The sequence below is a fragment of the Lutra lutra genome, chromosome 13 (genome assembly GCF_902655055.1).
Source record: "Lutra lutra chromosome 13, mLutLut1.2, whole genome shotgun sequence".
NCBI classification, from domain to species: domain Eukaryota; kingdom Metazoa; phylum Chordata; class Mammalia; order Carnivora; family Mustelidae; genus Lutra; species Lutra lutra.
Window position 1 is genome coordinate 94,236,858 of NC_062290.1, and position 15,989 is coordinate 94,252,846.

The 15,989-nt window shown below is 61.6% G+C and overlaps 1 protein-coding gene across 3 annotated transcripts in view; it reads left to right on the top strand.

Moving 5' to 3' along the window:
* The window catches only part of VAV2 (vav guanine nucleotide exchange factor 2), a 160,952-nt gene that overhangs the window by 70,261 nt on the left and 74,702 nt on the right, over positions 1-15,989 (top strand). For all 3 annotated transcript variants that reach the window (XM_047699270.1, XM_047699271.1, XM_047699269.1), the window contains exon 3: positions 15,105-15,163. In XM_047699270.1, coding sequence (XP_047555226.1) covers positions 15,105-15,163 — 59 coding nt within the window. The remainder of the gene's footprint in view (positions 1-15,104; positions 15,164-15,989) is intronic.

Sequence of the window (15,989 nt, forward strand, 5' to 3'; positions counted from 1 at the left end):
GTGGTGGCTGTGCGAGTCAGTCCGGAGTGCGGGGAGGGGGTTGGGGGGACGTGGCAGGGGCGGTCAGGGGGCTCCAGGGAGGGCAGAAGGGACCTGATGCGTGAGCTTCGAGGGGCACCTTGCAGGAAGCTGGGGCCGGGCAGGGGGCAGGGGAGGGCGCTGCTGACCGAGGGAGCGCAGAGCAGGTGCACGGAGGGGTGTGTAACCTGCTTGTGCTCTCTGAGCTCCCCTGCTGGCGCTGTCGCATGTGTGTGTGCGTGTGCATGTGCGTGTGTACGCGTGTGTGTGCGCGTGCGTGTGTGGTCACTGGTGTTGACGTTTGTTTTGACTCCTCTCTCGCCTCGTCCGCAGCTGCCAGATCAGTTTAGACCCCGCTGTCGGTGGTCCGTGGCCTCTGGTGAGGGTGTGGGGTGCCCTTGACCTTCACAGGAGCACGACCTGGGAAGTTGTCTCGTCTGATCACCTGTACAATGCTAGCACCAGTGTATTACATACCTCCAGGCGACGGGGCGCTCGCTCCCCAGCTGCAGCCGGGCCCTGGCGGACCGCTCCAACAGAGGCCCAGCTCGCCTCCCGCCCGCCTTGTCTGGGGATGGCAGGTGTCCGCTGAGCGGGTCGCTGGTGTTGCCGCATTGTTCTGGTACGTTCCTGAGAATTCGTAGGTGCCTGAGCTCCTGCAGCCGGTCCACAGCTGGCTCTGTGCTCCCCCGAGCTGACTCTGCCGTTCCCTCTCCCCCTTCCCGTCGCTCACGCCCGTTAGCCTCCACCTGTGCTGCGCCCTTGGGCGGGGCACGCCGTCTCCCTGCGGGCGTCTCTGGGTCCTGTCAGCTGCTGGCTGTGCGCCGAGTGGCATTACCCGTCAGCCGGACTCGCTTCCGATCATGAGGGGAGCATGAACTGAGCCGGTGACAAAGGGTCTGTCTGCTGGAGGAGTGTCGTGTGTGGACGTCTGGCGTTAGCAAGCGTGGGGCCGTCCCACCCTGCGACCCGGGGAAGGGTCCTCAGAGAGCAGGGGGGTGCAGGGATGCTGCCAGGGGAGATGTTCCCGGGGACGGGGAGGAGTTACTACGGGGCCGGGCCCAGCACGGACCGGATGTGGGGGTGCCGCTCGGACCCGGGCCAGGGGGCCTCCAGGAAAGGCTGAACGGATGTTCCGGTGGCCGTGATGTGCTGTACCACCCACTCGTGTTCATGGGCAGGGCTGTCCTGTCTGTTTGTCTGTCTGGGACTTGACTGTCACCTCCATGGGAGCCCTGCCTCGGTCACTGACTGCCCTCTGCTGTTGGGGGTGCATCCCAGGGTCCCTGAGTGTCACCTTGGGACGTTCTTCTTTTTAGGATTTGATTTATTTGAGAAAAAGAGCGAGTTGGGGGGCAAGGAGCCGAGGGAGAGGGACGAGCAGACTCGGGGCTGAGCTTGAAGCCCACTCGGGGTTCGATCTCTTGACCCTGAGATCATGATCTAAGTCAAGAGTCCGGGGCTTGACTGACTGCGCCACCCGGCGTGCGACCCTGCGCTTTTGGGTGGCCGTTGTCTTAAGTCATTGTATCTGCAGTGGTCCTTTCTCCGAATCAGGCCACCACCTGAGGTCTTGGGACGGGTGTGAGTTTTGGGGACCCTCAGACGTGGCACGGACCTTTGTTGGCTGTCACAACAGTGTGCTCAGACGACCTGTCCTTTGTGCGAGGCACGACAGGGCTGCCCTTGGGGGCTCTGAAGACAGAGTGGACAGGGTGCTTGCCCACGTACTCGTGGGCTGAGCGCGGGGCGCAGGATGACTGGGCGGTGCTCGTGGCGGGGCCCGAGGCTGGCCTTGACCTGCATCTCTCTTCCACGCTGCGTCCATCCTGCGCCTCCCTTGTGACCTCCAGGGTGAGATCCAGGCCCCTCAGGGGGTCCCGTCCAATCCCAATCCAGCTACGTCTGCCCCCTGCCCCATGCGTGCATCCTACAGGGGCCGTGTGAGGAGGCCGAGGCTCCCCGGGCTGTGGTCTCTCTCCCGCTTTCTCCCCTGCTCCTGCTCCCAGCTGGGGGTCCTGTGGTCCCTCACCTCCACCCGCCGCCTCCACTGGCACCTCTGGGGAAGATTGTTGAAGGAGAATTTCAAGAGCACCTGGAGACTCGAGCTGCAGTGCGAACCCACAGAGCCTGGTGCGGAGAACCGTGTCCCCCAGGCTGTGTTTCCCGGAGCTGCTGAGCTGGGGGTTCCTGCTGGCAGGTTCCCTTCCCCTTGTGAGAGGGGCCTCGCAGGTACTGGGAGACCCAGCACACACCCAGCTGTAGGCAGGCCATGCCGGGCCTGCAGAAGCCTCTGTCCCTCCGTGTGCCGGGGCCCCGTGTCCCACTTTGATGAAAGTAATTCTCCCAGCTGCGCTGTGGATGGGATGAGCTGGTGGCCCGGTTCAGAGCCGGGCTCAGTCACTCTGGGCTGTGGGCCCGGATGGGCTGCTGGCCCTCTCAGGCTTGGTGACGAGGGGGATCCCTCTGCCAGGATCTCATCCGGTCCCCACGTTACCTCTCATCATCGGGTCCCCTGGGGCTCCTCTGGGCTGTGGCAGTTGGCAGCCCTCCCCTTTGACGGTTTTAAGGACGAGATTCCTGCTGGAGCTGGAGAAGGCTGCCCTATGCTTCCCCTGCCACGGCCCTGGTGCCCCACCAGTGGGGGAAGGGGCCACAGCCTGGCAGTGTAGGCCGCAGGGTCTCTGCACCTGGCTGTCCCCACCCCAGGCCCATCACTCGGCTTTCTCCTCTGCCTCGGGCGGCCTACTTCTTAGACACCCTTTCTCCTGAGCTCGCAGAGAATCTGCTCTGTGCAAAGGGACCTTCGAACTCTACCCTTAGATAGGAAACAACCCATGAGGTGACGGGAGCCGGAAGTCCCTTGACGGGCCAGGGTGGAGCTGGAATCAGGACAAACCCTCTTTCTCAGAAGCAATCCGGACCTTTGTCTGTGGCTGTTTTCCATCTTTTCTGGGAACGTGGCACACAAGAGAAAAAAATCGCTTTCAACTTTTTCCTGGTGAGGGCTAGCGTCGCACAAATCGGGCGTCCAGACGTAGGGCAGTGGGGTTTGGGGCCAATGCGGCTTCAGAAAGGAGAGCACGCTCTGATGGCCAAGGCAGGGCCCTGGGGCACCCCCGAGGCTGTGTTGTGGGACGACTGCCCTCATTTATGCTGAGCCATTATGCGTGCGCCGCCTCTCTGACACACTGGCCCCTCACCCAGCTGACCTCCTGTTCATCCCTCAGGTCGAGGGACACCTCCCCCAGGGAGCCTTCCCTGATGCCCCCGCTCAGTCAGGCCCTCCGCCCCTTGGCTCATCGGCCCTTTGCCCTAGAGTGTTGAGCACACAGTGCTCCGGGAGCCACCTCTGGCCTCTCTCATCCCCAGTCCTTGGGACCTAGCTGCTCACCCAACATTGCTGAACACACAGGTGAGGAGGTGAGAACCCCTCGCTGGGGGGTGCTCATCCCCACGGTACAGGGCAGGGCTCAGGGCCAGGGGGCCGTCTGCAGCAGGACGCAGAGCCAGGTTTGGGGACGGGCCGTCTGCAGCTGGACGCAGAGCCAGGTTTGGGGACGGGCCGTCTGCAGCTGGACGCAGAGCCAGGTTTGGGGACGGGCCGTCTGCAGCTGGACGCAGAGCCAGGTTGGTGACGTCAGACTGGGCTCTGCACCCTCTGGAAGGCAGGGTACCACAGGCTGCCCTGAGATGGGGCAGGCATGCAGCTGACTCCTGGGTTGGGGAGACCCCCTCACCCTGCTCCCTCCTGCAGGCGTTGGAGACTGAATTCCCACCATGCGAAGGGAGGAAGGCGAGGGCTCCACACCCAGCGGCCAGCTGCCACCTTTGGTCCTCCCCCTACCAGCCCCCACCTCCGGGGCCTTGGCCCAGGCAGGGGCTCCTACTCCGGGCAGCGGAAGTATCCCGAGGTGTGGCTTCCTGGGGACCCTAGCAGGGCTGGTGGTGGGCAGGCGGGCAGGCGCTGCCTCTGTGAGGTTGTGTTGGTCAGCAGTGCTGCTGCGTAACAAACGTCCCACGGACCAGACACTGCAACAGCAGATGGGATTTCTCACGTGTCTGGAGCCTGGACGTCCGACCAGGTGCCAGGAGGGTTGGGTTCCGTGAGGCCCTCTCCGTGGTTTGTGAGTGGCGGCCTTCTCGCTGCGAACTCATGGGCAGAGAGAGATCATCCTTCTGTGTCTCTTCCAAAGTGGCACTGATCTTGCCCTCGGGGGCCCCACCCCATGTCCTGATCACCCCAAACACCCACCTCCTGATTCCCTCGCACTGGGGTGAGGGCTCGAACACAGGAGTCTGGGGGGCGCAGACGTCCAGTCCGCAGCAGAGGTTGACCACTGTGTGAGGCAGCCACGGAGATGCGGCGGCAGGAGCAGGGCCTTTGCTGCCCCAGGAGGGGCCGGAATGACAACAAGGTGGGGTGAAGCCAGGGGGTGTGGATTCGTGGGGTCTCCTCACCACGTGGGGCCTCACAGGGGAGGACACAGACTGAGCGGCCCTCCCCTTCTCTTCCGTGGCTGGGGACGGCGGTGCCCCACAGCTGTAAGGCTCGGAAGACTCTGATCCTCAGCTGAGTCCCGTCTTTCCAGAAATGCTCACCCACAGGCCTTTCACGACTGAAAATGCTCAGATTTGTGGCTTGCCCTGTCGCGCGGTGGCTGCCTGAGGGGGTCCTCACGCAGGTGGGGGGCTGCGGCCGTGCTGACCCTGGCCCTGACCCAGCCTGAGCCCGCTCCCCCTCCTTCGGAGGCCAGTGGAGGCGCCCCCCGCCCGGGGCTCTGCTGGGGATGTCCAGACACCCAGGAGCCCTCCTTGCTATCAGCTGGGGAGAAGGTACTTGGTGGGGGGACTGCCCGGGCGCTCTGGCCCCAGAGTGAAGGGCTGGCGAGAGTGAGCCGACGGGAGAGTCTCCTTGCTCCGTGCGCTGCGTACTTGCTCTTAATGACCTGGTCACTAAGTCACCGCTTTAGAGGTAAGCGTGCACGCTGAGAAATTATGCCGTGGTGTAAGACGTACAGTTTTTGTTCCTCTGCGCGTTAAAGTGGCCATTAATCAGGGAGGCAGCGAGGGAGCTCTGAAAGGCGCTGGCCCGCTCCAGGTAACGGCCACCGTCGCGTCAGTAAGCTGGGCTTGACCGAGGGTGAGGCCCCAACTCGAGGGGCTGAGCTGGAAATGCTACGGGAGGGGTTCCAGGACGAGGCTCCTGAGGCAGGCCGGGCTGTTCTTCTGGATGCTTCCTTTTTAAGAGCCATGAGTGCAAATCAGGCCATCCAGGGTCTTGACCGTCTCTGCCACTGTGACCCCTTCGATCCTCCGTTTTCTCCTTTGACAAGGGGCACGGGGACACAGACTTCTTTGGGTGGTGGAGGATTGAGTGAGTTAGTGAGAGGGTTCCTTCTGGGCCCAGTGCCAGGCTCGTGGTCAGGACTCAGGCTCATGATCAGGACTCAGGCTTGTGGTCAGGAGTCAGGCTCATGGTTAGGACTCAGGTTCACGATCAGGACTCAGGCTCATGACTAGGACTTGGGCTCACATTCAGGACTCAGGCTGTTGTCAGGGCTTAGGCTCACAGTCAAGAGTCAGGTTGTGGTCAGGATTCAGGCTCATGGTTAGGACTCAGGCTCACAGTCAGGGTTAGGCCCATGGTCAGGGTTTGGGTTTGTGGTTAGGGATCAAGAGTCAGGCTCCAGGTCAGGATTCAGGCTCGTGGTCGGGACTCAGGCTTACGTTAGCATCAGCTCGTTCAAGGTGGTTCTGGTGGGTGTTGTGCTCCGAGCTCTGCTCCTGGGCCGTGACTCTGGGATTGGCAGGTGGGCGGCAAACACCGCGAGTGCCCAGGGCATGCGAATCCCAGCCTTTGTGGGCTGCGGCTTGGCGTCCCTCGGGATCACACATGGAGGCCGGCCACTTCCAAGCTCCGGGTGTCTCCAGGGCTGGTTCCAGGCACTCAGGACAGTGAGGGAAAACCAGAGTCCGTTCACCGTTTCTGGCAACTCTTTAAACATAAGGCGGGAGGCGTTTCCCTCCTCGTGGGAATGCAGACAGTGCTTAGAAAGGGCCGAGTCCCAACGCCAGCTTCAGTCCTGGGGCTGCCTCTGGTTCTGTCATGATGCGTGAGGTCCCCTGCCTGTCTGGGCTTTGGTTTCCTCTGGGAAGTGGGGATGGCGGTCCTGACCCCACGCCATCATGGGCACGTGTGCCCGGGTGGGACATGGTCAGTGCTAACAGGGAGAGGCTGGCGTGGGCTGATGGGGCAGGGGCCTCTCGAGGAGCAGGCTGTGTAGATGCTTTCTGACCCTTGGTTCGCCGTCTCTGCTACAGGGAAAAGGGAAGGGAAACTTGGAGTCAGAGCCTTGCAGACAGGGTGAGGTTTCCACGTGGGACCAGGGCTCCTTCCTGCTCTGCCCTGTGGTGTCTGTAATGCCGTTGGCATCTGAGACCGGGGCAGGGCGGCTGGGCCGTGATTCATGCCACTGCAGCAGACGGGGTTCTTGTTTTGTGGCTTCGCTAGGATCCGAGGGGAGACGTGTTGCTGCTTGTGGCTTCTCTGTGACATGCCTTCATCCCTTTTACCTGTCTGGCGGTGGGGGGGAGGTGGGTCTCTGCTCTCCTGCAGCCGCAGGGCGTGCCAGGGGCACGAGGGGGTGTGCATTCACAGACGGTGAGTGGCCCGCCGCCAGCCTACCCCGCCAGCTCCCCAGAGCTCCCGTCCTGGTTGCATGGGCTTGCTGGCCCCACCTGACCCTGCCCGCCACTGCCGACCTCCGTCCAGAGCTGCCCCATCTGGGGCAGGGTGGGGGCAGAGAGAGCTGGGGCCCCAGAGCCGGAGGCATGAGCCGAATCTATCTCAGGTCCCTGCTGGTCTGCTGCGAGTCCCCAGGCCTCAGTTCTCGTGCTTAAAAGGGGAGGAACAGCAGGAGTGTCTCGTGGGGGTTTGAGGGACTGAGATGAAATGAACTTGGGAGAGGACTCGATACACAGCCGTCGTGGTTAGCGGAGGTCTGCCCGCGAGAGCAAAGCCTTCAGTGCCAGGGGGCAGCTCTGTCTCTAGGCAGGCTCTGCCTGGAGTCCCCGGGCGGCCTTTGTAGACCACAGACATCTTCCTCGCTGGGTTTAGCTTTCCCACCCATCGAGTGAGAATCTGGGCCAGGTGGTCGCTAAGTTTCTTCCACTGAGGATTTTAAGTTTCCCTGATGGACTCCTGCAGACCTTCCTGGTCCGGAACAACTGAGGTTCATGCCTCTCCCTGCCCAGTGACCACGGAGCCTTTGACCCGATGTTTCCGATCAGGGGCAGTAGGTAGCGCCCAGAGGGACTCTTGAGACGGCCGGGTCTAGGTGTTTCTTGGGGTGGACTCAGGTCTCTCCTTGCATGCCAGATCTCTCCGACAGGCAGCGCTGGCTCTGAGCACAGAGAGCGTTTCAGAGGCTTTCTGTGGCTTCAGCCCGAGGAGCCCTGTGATTGATGAGTGATGCCTGCAGTGAGCCCAGCAAGGGATGGTGGCAGCACGTGGTATGGTTCCCTTAGTCCACACATCGGGAAACTGAGGCCTAGAGAAAAGTGGCTCAAATAGTCAGTGGCAGTCTTAGCGCTTGACCCTCATCCCTGCCATTTTGCCCTGGTTTGCAGCTCCTACGGTTTACCCGTGACTTCACCCTAACCACGGTGACTCCTGTAATGTGCCCGGCACAAGGGGGCGCGTAATGTGTGAGTTCAGTTCGGACCCATCACCCATCCATCCCTCCATCCCTCCATCCCTCCATCCGTATGTATTACAGCCTTCGGCCCCTGCAGAGTACAAGGCATGAGGACGCAGGCTGCCGGTCCCCGAGCCTCAGGAGGGCCTGCCCCACGTGCATGTGAGGTCTTGATCTGCCCATGCTGAGACTGAGGACGTGCAGCTAGAATTGGGGTTCATTTCAGATCACCTGGAAGCCTGGGTTCAAGCTCAGGAAAGGAAAGGGCCAGTGCCCAAGAGTCTGCAGACTCCCCCTTTTAAAATATATACATATCGTTCCTCTTTCCTCCGACATTGCTTTTGAGCTCCAACCCTCCTTCCACGCAGCCCCCCCCCGCAGAGCTGCCACGCGTTGCTGGCTCCAGCGAGTGGCGGTTTTCTTCTGGCCCCTTAGCCGTCCCACCCTCCCCCAACCCCCCAAAGAGGAGTCCCGTCTGCCACCGCCTGGCGCAGAGCACGGCGGCTGACAAGTGGCCGTGTTTCCCACTCGCTTCTGATCACGGCTCCTCCCCGGGCAGGCCTCGAACACAGGGTGGTGACGGCTCGCCTGGCGTGATGAATCCCACCTCGGGGCCGCTCGTTCTGAAGGCACCCGCGCGGAGGCTTTTCTGACCTTGCTGTCGAGGTGAAGAAAGGAGAAAACAGCAGGGCAACGCGGGGCTGAGCCGGGGAAAGCAGTCTACGATGATTTGCTTCGAAGTGTGCAGCCGTGTTCGCTGTAGATCTCCCAGGCAGATAGGGGGTTTCCCGGGCAACGTGTTTAAATAGGTTCATAATCTTGCCATTTGGCCCCACGGAGCTGTGCGCACGCGTGTGTGTGTATGTGTTTGTGTTTTCCAGACGTGTGCTAGTGGCTGATAAGGAGGGTCTGTGGCCTGAGCCCAGAGCATGTGACTCCTGCTCACTGACTCCTAGTGGCGGCGAGAGCAGCGGGCCGGGAGCCCTCCCGATCCGCACAGCGTCTGCGAGCCGGTGGGGTTGGAGGGGTCCTGGGCGCCGACCTGCGACGGCAAACCTCATCTCCAGCTCCAAGCAGCCCCCCTTAAAGGCCGGCTCGCACCCCTCTTTGTCGTTCTTGTGGATTGTTCCTGCCCGTGCCTCTCCATCGAGGACCGTGGGCTTTCCCGGGGTCCGTGCCAGCTGCATGCTAGGACGAACATGGTCCCTTTACCGTGGTTCCCGCGCGAGCCATCCGTACTGCCCGTGTGTCCTTGTTTCTTTGCGGAGACATTTGACAGCGCCGTAATCCCGCCTTTTTTACGGCACGCGTTCGCAGAGAAGCCTTCGTTCTGAGGGGTACTGATTGTTCACTTGTGAGGAAATACAGTTTCCACATAACGAGCTCATCTCCTGGAGGACGTCGGGCTTTCACGTTCAGGACAATAAAGGCTTTGAAGCAAAACACACACGAAAAACCTTGGTTCATGTTGTGAGTTGCAGTGGAGAGGTGCGGTGTTGGCTCACCTGGGAGACGGCAAACCTTTGGGGGGGCAGGGGGCACGTGTGCGCGTGTGCGTATACGTGTGTGCGTGCGTGTGCATGCGTGTGTGTGCGTGTACGGCCTCTGCCCCCGAAAGACCTTCAGGGGCCCCAGCTGACAGTGGCTTCACCACCTCTAACATGGGTGTTTCGAGGCTACCCAGGAGCGGGAGGTTTCAAGACCCCACTTGACGTCTGTGCCCATCCACGGGGTGGGCCTCACATACTGCAGGAGAGGCTGGAAGCTGTGGTCCAGCCAGGCGTGGAAGAAGGGGTGTGTGGTTTTGTGCCCGACTGTGGGCCCCTGGGGGTGGGGCGCTGGGTAGAAACACAGGTCTGGGCCGTGCCGATCTGGGTGTAGTTCCTCAGTTGGCCACTGATTGCTGGGTGACCCGGGACAAGTGCTCATTCTAATCCAGTCCCAGGGTCTGCATCTGATAATGGGGAGTCGGGAGGGGCATAGTATACAGGAGGAGCGTCTGTCGTGTTCACCCGAGCGCCTAACGGTCAACGCCCAAGCGCCCGTTCATATCCTGATGGTTGAGAGGCGGGGGTTGGGAGGCAGGTTCTTTCTCTCTCTTTTCTGAAAATTTATTTATTTGTGGGGGGGAAGAGGGGCAGAGGGAGAGGAAGGGAGAGAGAGACTGCCCAGCAGACTCTGTGCTGAGCACGGAGCCCCATCTCATGACCCTGGGATCCTGACCTGAGCCACAGTCAAGGGTCTGATGCTTGACGGACTGAGCCGCCAGGCGCTCCCGGAGGCAGGTTCTCTTTGGAACTTCTGCTGCGAATTCTGCGTGTCCATCTACCATGTGTCTCCTCACCCACCCACCCACCCACCCACCCACACACTCTCACGCCGTCCACCCATGCACCCATTCATCCACTCCCACACCTATCCTTTCATTCCCACGTCTGTCCGTCTCCCTGTCCACCTACCTGCCCGTCCATTCATCCTCCCACCCGTCCAATTACCTACACACTCATCTGCTCACCCACACACGCACCCACGTACCCATCCATTCACCGGCATCTCCATCCGTTCATCCCCACCTCTGTCCACCCGTTCACCCGTCCACTGTCCATCCTCTCTTCCTCTCGTCCATCCAGCCCCTTCCCGTCTGTCCGTCCATCCATCCGTCCTCTCTCCCATCCATCCATCCACTATCCACTATCCATTCTCCTTTCCTTCTGTCTGTTCATCTGTTCATCCATCCATCCATGCATCTATCCATACGTCCTCCCTCCTATACATCCTCCCATCCATCCATTCATCCACTATCCATCCTCCCTCCCTCCCATCCATCCATCCATCCATCCATCCATCCATCCCTCCGTCCATCCATCCAGCCACATCAGCATTTGCCAGGTGACATCCGTGTGACAGGTACTTGGAATATAAAGTTCAAAGATGCAGCTTCATGTGTTGATACATTTCTAGGAGGTCCTGTGTCCTGTTTTGAGCGCCCCTCAGTTTCACAAGCGTGAGGGACCTGACTGGCGTCCTGCTGGCTACGGCTTGAATGGGGGGCTCGCCGCTGTGCGCTCTGGGTGGGAGTGGGAGAGTGGTGTCTTCGGACCAGTTTGTGATGGCTATGGTGTAAGGAGAGTAAACCTATCCTGTGTTTCCACCACAGGGCCCAGAGTCCGAGCCTTTTGGTTTGAATAGCATATTTTAGAGACAGAAAAATGCAGGGAAGGTCTGCGCCTGGGGGGGCGGTGGGGATGGACACCAGTAGACTTTTTTTCAAAAATAACATTTGTTCCTACTCTACATTGTAGGAAATTGTCATATAACAGCCAAGGAAGAGCAGGAGGCAGACTGCACACAGACACGCAGTCACTGCCTACATTTTCTTCATTTCTGCCTGGCCCTTTTAAGCAGTTTATAATCTTAAATTTTAAAAATTTATTTGAGAGAGAGAGTGTGCGAGTGAGAGAGAACACCAGCCAGAGGGTGGGTGGGGGAGCAGAGGGGAAGCAGACTCTTCTATAGAACAGGGAGCCCAGATGCAGGGCTCCATCCCAGGACCCCGGGATCATGACCTGAGCTGAAGGCAGAGGCTTCACCACCTGAGCCACCCCAGTCCCCCAGCAGTATAGAATTTTAAAAACTAGACTCTATCGATGGTACACGCTTCGTAACCTGTTTCTTTCACTTAAGGGATCATGAGTGTGTTTTATGTGAGCAGATCTCCTCCTACAACATCAGTTCAGCTGGCGGCTCGGGTGCCCTCGTGTGGGTGTGCTTGCCTCTCTGTCCCTGGACGCTGGTGGCGGGCGGTCAGGCTGCTGCTGAGTTGATTGGCGATCGTGAGTTGCTGCGGGAACAGCTCTGGAGCTGAAATGGGCCACACATCCCAGAGCGGCAGCTGAGCGTCTCTTCCACGCCCCTAGAGCAGCAGGGACTTTCTTCTTCTGGCCGGGAGAGCGGGATGGTTCCCACTGCCCTTCCTGGAAGGATTTGCTGGTGGCCCCTCGGGGACATGTCCTGTGGGCTGCCCACCCACCTCTCCATGCCTGGGCAGGACGATAAGCTGAAGCTTCAGGCTTAGCATGGAGTGCTGCCCTGGTTCAGGGACCCACGGGGTCTAGCGGGATGAGCCTCGTGAGGGGAGGCACTGGGCCTCCCGTGGCAGAGGTCCTGGGAGCCCCAATCTGGAACTCTCGGCTCGGGCTGCACCGGTTACTGCTCTGTCCTGGGTCCCCCTTTAGCTTCCTGGGGTCCAGACCACTTGTCCTTTCCCCAGAAGTCCCTGCTGCGCACCCAGCTTGTCTGTCTGCTCCACACACGTCCCCCTTCAGCGACTCCGTGCTTTGCAGACTGGCCTGAGGCCGACTTCCGGGGCACCCTCCTTGCCCTTCTAAACACCTTGACCGAGTCTGTGCTGTTGCGTTTCTGACCCAGGCTCTACAATCTGGGCCCCGCGGGGCCTTAAAGATAAGCAGCTTCCGGGCCCTGCTCTCTTCCTCTCCAGAGCCTTCCGGGGGGTGACCTGGGGGGCTGCGTTCTGAAACTCCGCCAGCGAGCGCGTGCGCGGAAGCTGATCCGCTGCTGGTGTTGGGGAGTCTGTGTGCCCTGATGCAGACCCGGTGGAGAGTGCAGGGTCAGAGCAGGTCGCCGCTGGGTGGGGACAGAGCAGAGATGCCCACCGGCGCACACCCCCTGCACCTCTAGCTGCCTCCTCCGGGCTGTCACCTCCGCTCCTTGCGCCTTCACTGGGGGTGTGCGTGGCTCCTCTGCATGGGACCGGCCCTCCGTGGACACGTCTTTCTGCCGTCACCCCCTGCCCTGCCCCGTGCACACGTTCCGGTGACGTGGTTGGTGGATCGCTGAGCCTAAAGGCTAGAGCCCGCGGTACGTGGGGACGAGGGGAAGAGGCTACGTGTGTGTTCATTCCGTTCGTTAACTGGGATGCGGGCGGGAAGTGCAGATAAAAGTTTGTAAAATGTCATTGTTTGACGTTTATGCTTTCAGAAGAGCTGGAGGGGCTGTGGGCTGGGAGGTGTTTGGTCATGGCCCGGCCCCTCCCTCCTGGGATGGGGCCGCCTGGCCAGGGGTGCCGTGGGAGCCACACGGGGCCTCGCTTTCCCTGCAGGGAGGTGCGCCCTACACCGTCTTCCCACGTGGGACTGCTGCCACCCCACGTCTGACCCCACGGCAGGGGGCCCCACACCTGCTCCCAGCTGCCCCTGCCTTTGGTCACCGCAGCAGGGTTCCGTGGGGGGGGTCCTGCCGGAGCACTCCCCTTCCTTCACACACGCCAGCCAGGGACCTTGGCCTGGGCGCACCCAGGGACAGTCCCCTCCGACAGAGAGGGCCGCGTGGAACCCCACGGAAGGAGCTGCCTCTGGCTGGACGGGAACCCGGAGCAGAGTGTCTGCGCACGGGGGACCGAGACTGCCGTGCACATCCGTGTGCGTGGACCGCAGTGCGTGGACGCACTGGGACCCATGCCCTGGCTTCGGGACACTCCTCTGCAGCATCTCCCCTCAGCCTGGGGCTCGCCTGTGTAGGAAGCACCATGTTCTAGGGCAGGAACAGGCTTCGTCCCTGCGCCCGTGCCGACCAATGGCTGGGGCGGCCGGGGGGTTCCGCCACCAGGAGCCTGACCTGTGTCTGGCCGGCCGGGGACGATCGGGCAGGTGGTGAAGGCCATCGGCTGCAGGGGCGCGGGAGGGCGAGGCATGTGTGCCCAAAGCCTCCAGGCCCCGACGTCGCTCACTTCTGTCACATGCAGCAACAGCGCTCGAATGGCCGTTCGCCCTAAACTCGGAGAGCTCGCGACCGCCAAGAGAAGGAGCAGAGCCAGCTTGCTCGCTGCTTGGGACAGGCCCTGGGTCGCACATGAGCTCGGGGCCTCGGCTAGGCCGGCTGCGCCGCGAGCCCCCAGAGTCCCATCCGGGAAGCTGCAGAGGGACCCCACCTTTCTGTGGTGTCCTGACTGCCAGGCCCCGGCCCCCAGAGTGTGACCAGGTACCGGAGGACCGACCACAGCACTGGACGCCTCGGCTGTGGCTTGGGTCTTTCCTCCTTCTAAAAAAATTGCGGCTGGAGGGAGAGCGTCCTAGAAGGGAGCCTGTGGGAACGTGTCTCAGTGGGGAGCTTTAGGCCAGAGACCTTGCCTCAGTTTCCCAGTCTCCCGAACGTGCTAGGCTGGCCCTGGCCCGGCAGGGAGGGTTCAGAGGCCCGTGAGCTGGGGTCCCATGGCAGCCGGCAGCGGGTGTCTGTGGACTCAGCAGTGGTCCTCACGGGCCGTGTTCACGTTCCTTGTCCCCAGACGCACACGGGCTACACCCGCAGCGTGCAGTGCACACACTGTCTTGCACACATACCACTGCACACACACAGATGGGCTCGCACACCCTGACTCAGGGAGGTCTCCGGGTCGAGCCTTGCTCCTCCTTCCTCGGGGTGGGGCGTCTGGTGCGGCGGGGGCCCCGGAAATCCCGCAGCGAATCACCAGCGGCTTCGTGTGGGTTCCGCTTTATGACTTTGTGCTCCCGTTCCCTGCCTCAGTTTACCCGTAATCGCCGGAGGAACCTCTTCCCTGCCTGCTGCCTGTTGTCACAAGGACCCGTGGAGTCCCTGTCTTGGGGCCCTTGAGGCCGGGAGACAGGTGGGCCCTGGGTCGCAGGACAGGACGGGGGAGGGTCGGGGCAGCCGGAGAAGGAGTTGCTGCCTCTCATCGCGGAGCACGTCAGAACTTTCGTCCGGGCGGGCCCGTCGGTCGGTGGAGATGCCGCTCGGGTCCCCTCATGCTGCCGGCACCTGGAGCTCTTGGTTTGCCTTCGCCTGACCCTCGGAGGGAGCTGGACACTGGTGTCCGTGGTCCTACAGGAGGGAGGGCTCACGAGGAAGGAGCACCACGCTTGGAGGCTTGTGTTGACCCTGCTGGGGAGCCTGGGACACGTCACTTGACTTCTCAGGGCCTCTGTGTGGCCTCCGTGAACCGGGTCAGCACCTGCTGTGAGCATGTTGGGAAGCATCTGGCGGCTTCCAGAGCAGGGGCGTGGGGTGAGCCCTTGGTAAGCGTGTGGGTGCTACGGCTCTCCGTGGCCCCGCCGGGGCTGACTCTGGTGTGGGTGAGGACGGGGCCTGGCGAGCAGCTCATGGCTGGTGCGGGGGGGCGGGGGGGGGAGCCCAGCCACCCTTAGCACGGGGAAATGGCACATTTAGCACGACACACGCACGCCACACGCCAGAGAGCTGCCCAGCCCCCGCCCGCGTGCTACGCTGAGTGTGCGTGTTTACGGAGTGAAATTGCTTGGGGAACAGCTGTGAACACACACGTCTCCCTTCCCGTTTTGGGATGACTTTCTGGTTTCTTGTGGAATTACAGAAGCGTCTTTCTGGTCTCCCCAGGTCATCTCTGCCGTGTCCAGACTCTCCCTGCACCATGTGGCTCAGAACAAAGGAATCAGGTGAGCTCAAGGCGCGGCCATGTGACGCCCCTTGTCATTCCTGCCACCCCGTGCCACCCGCGGGCCTGGCCCCAGCGCTTAGCGTCTGCAGCCGAGGTCCTCTGCCCTGTGTCTTTCTCACGAATTTTCAATGTGGTGTCGCATTGCCCGTTGGCTGTGGTGGGGAGGGGCGGGGGTGGGGGGAAGGGGCGGGGAGGGGCGGGAGCTCCTCCGGTTCCCACCAGGGAGATCGTGCACCTGTGTTCCACTGAGGCCGCAGGATCTCTTTCGATCTTGGTAGTTAGATCAGCAAATTAATTGTTTTACAGATCATTGCTTACCTAAGTGTCCTCCCCACGCATCACACCCAGGGAGACTGCGTCATGATGGCTGAGTAGCCCAGCCCATCCGGGGGCCGCAGGTCCCTCAGCAGGACTTCCCGCTCCCAGGTCCAATGCCCCTTGGTTTTCAAACTCAGCCTCAGAGGATACCGCGACCCTGTGGTCTGTCCTCCGGTCTCTGACACCTGGCCGGACACGTAGGCAACAGGGACAGGGGAGGGCAGCCCCAGTGAGAGCAGATGCTGCCCATTCCGACCCCCAGGTGAGGGTTCAGGGAGACATCCAAATGGGGCCCACGTTCCAGATTGGGTGGGCACAGTGGAGGACCTGCCCTTCCTCAATGTCCCCGGGGCCCATGGGCCAGCTGGGTGGGGATGAGGGCCTTGGGAGGACAGAAATAGCCCTGCCCTAGGGTGGATTGGGCGGGGTGACGCCTGGGTGCGGGCCACATCGCGAGGGTGCTCTACGATGGCAGGGGGTCACCCCTGATGTTGTCTGTGGGGGAC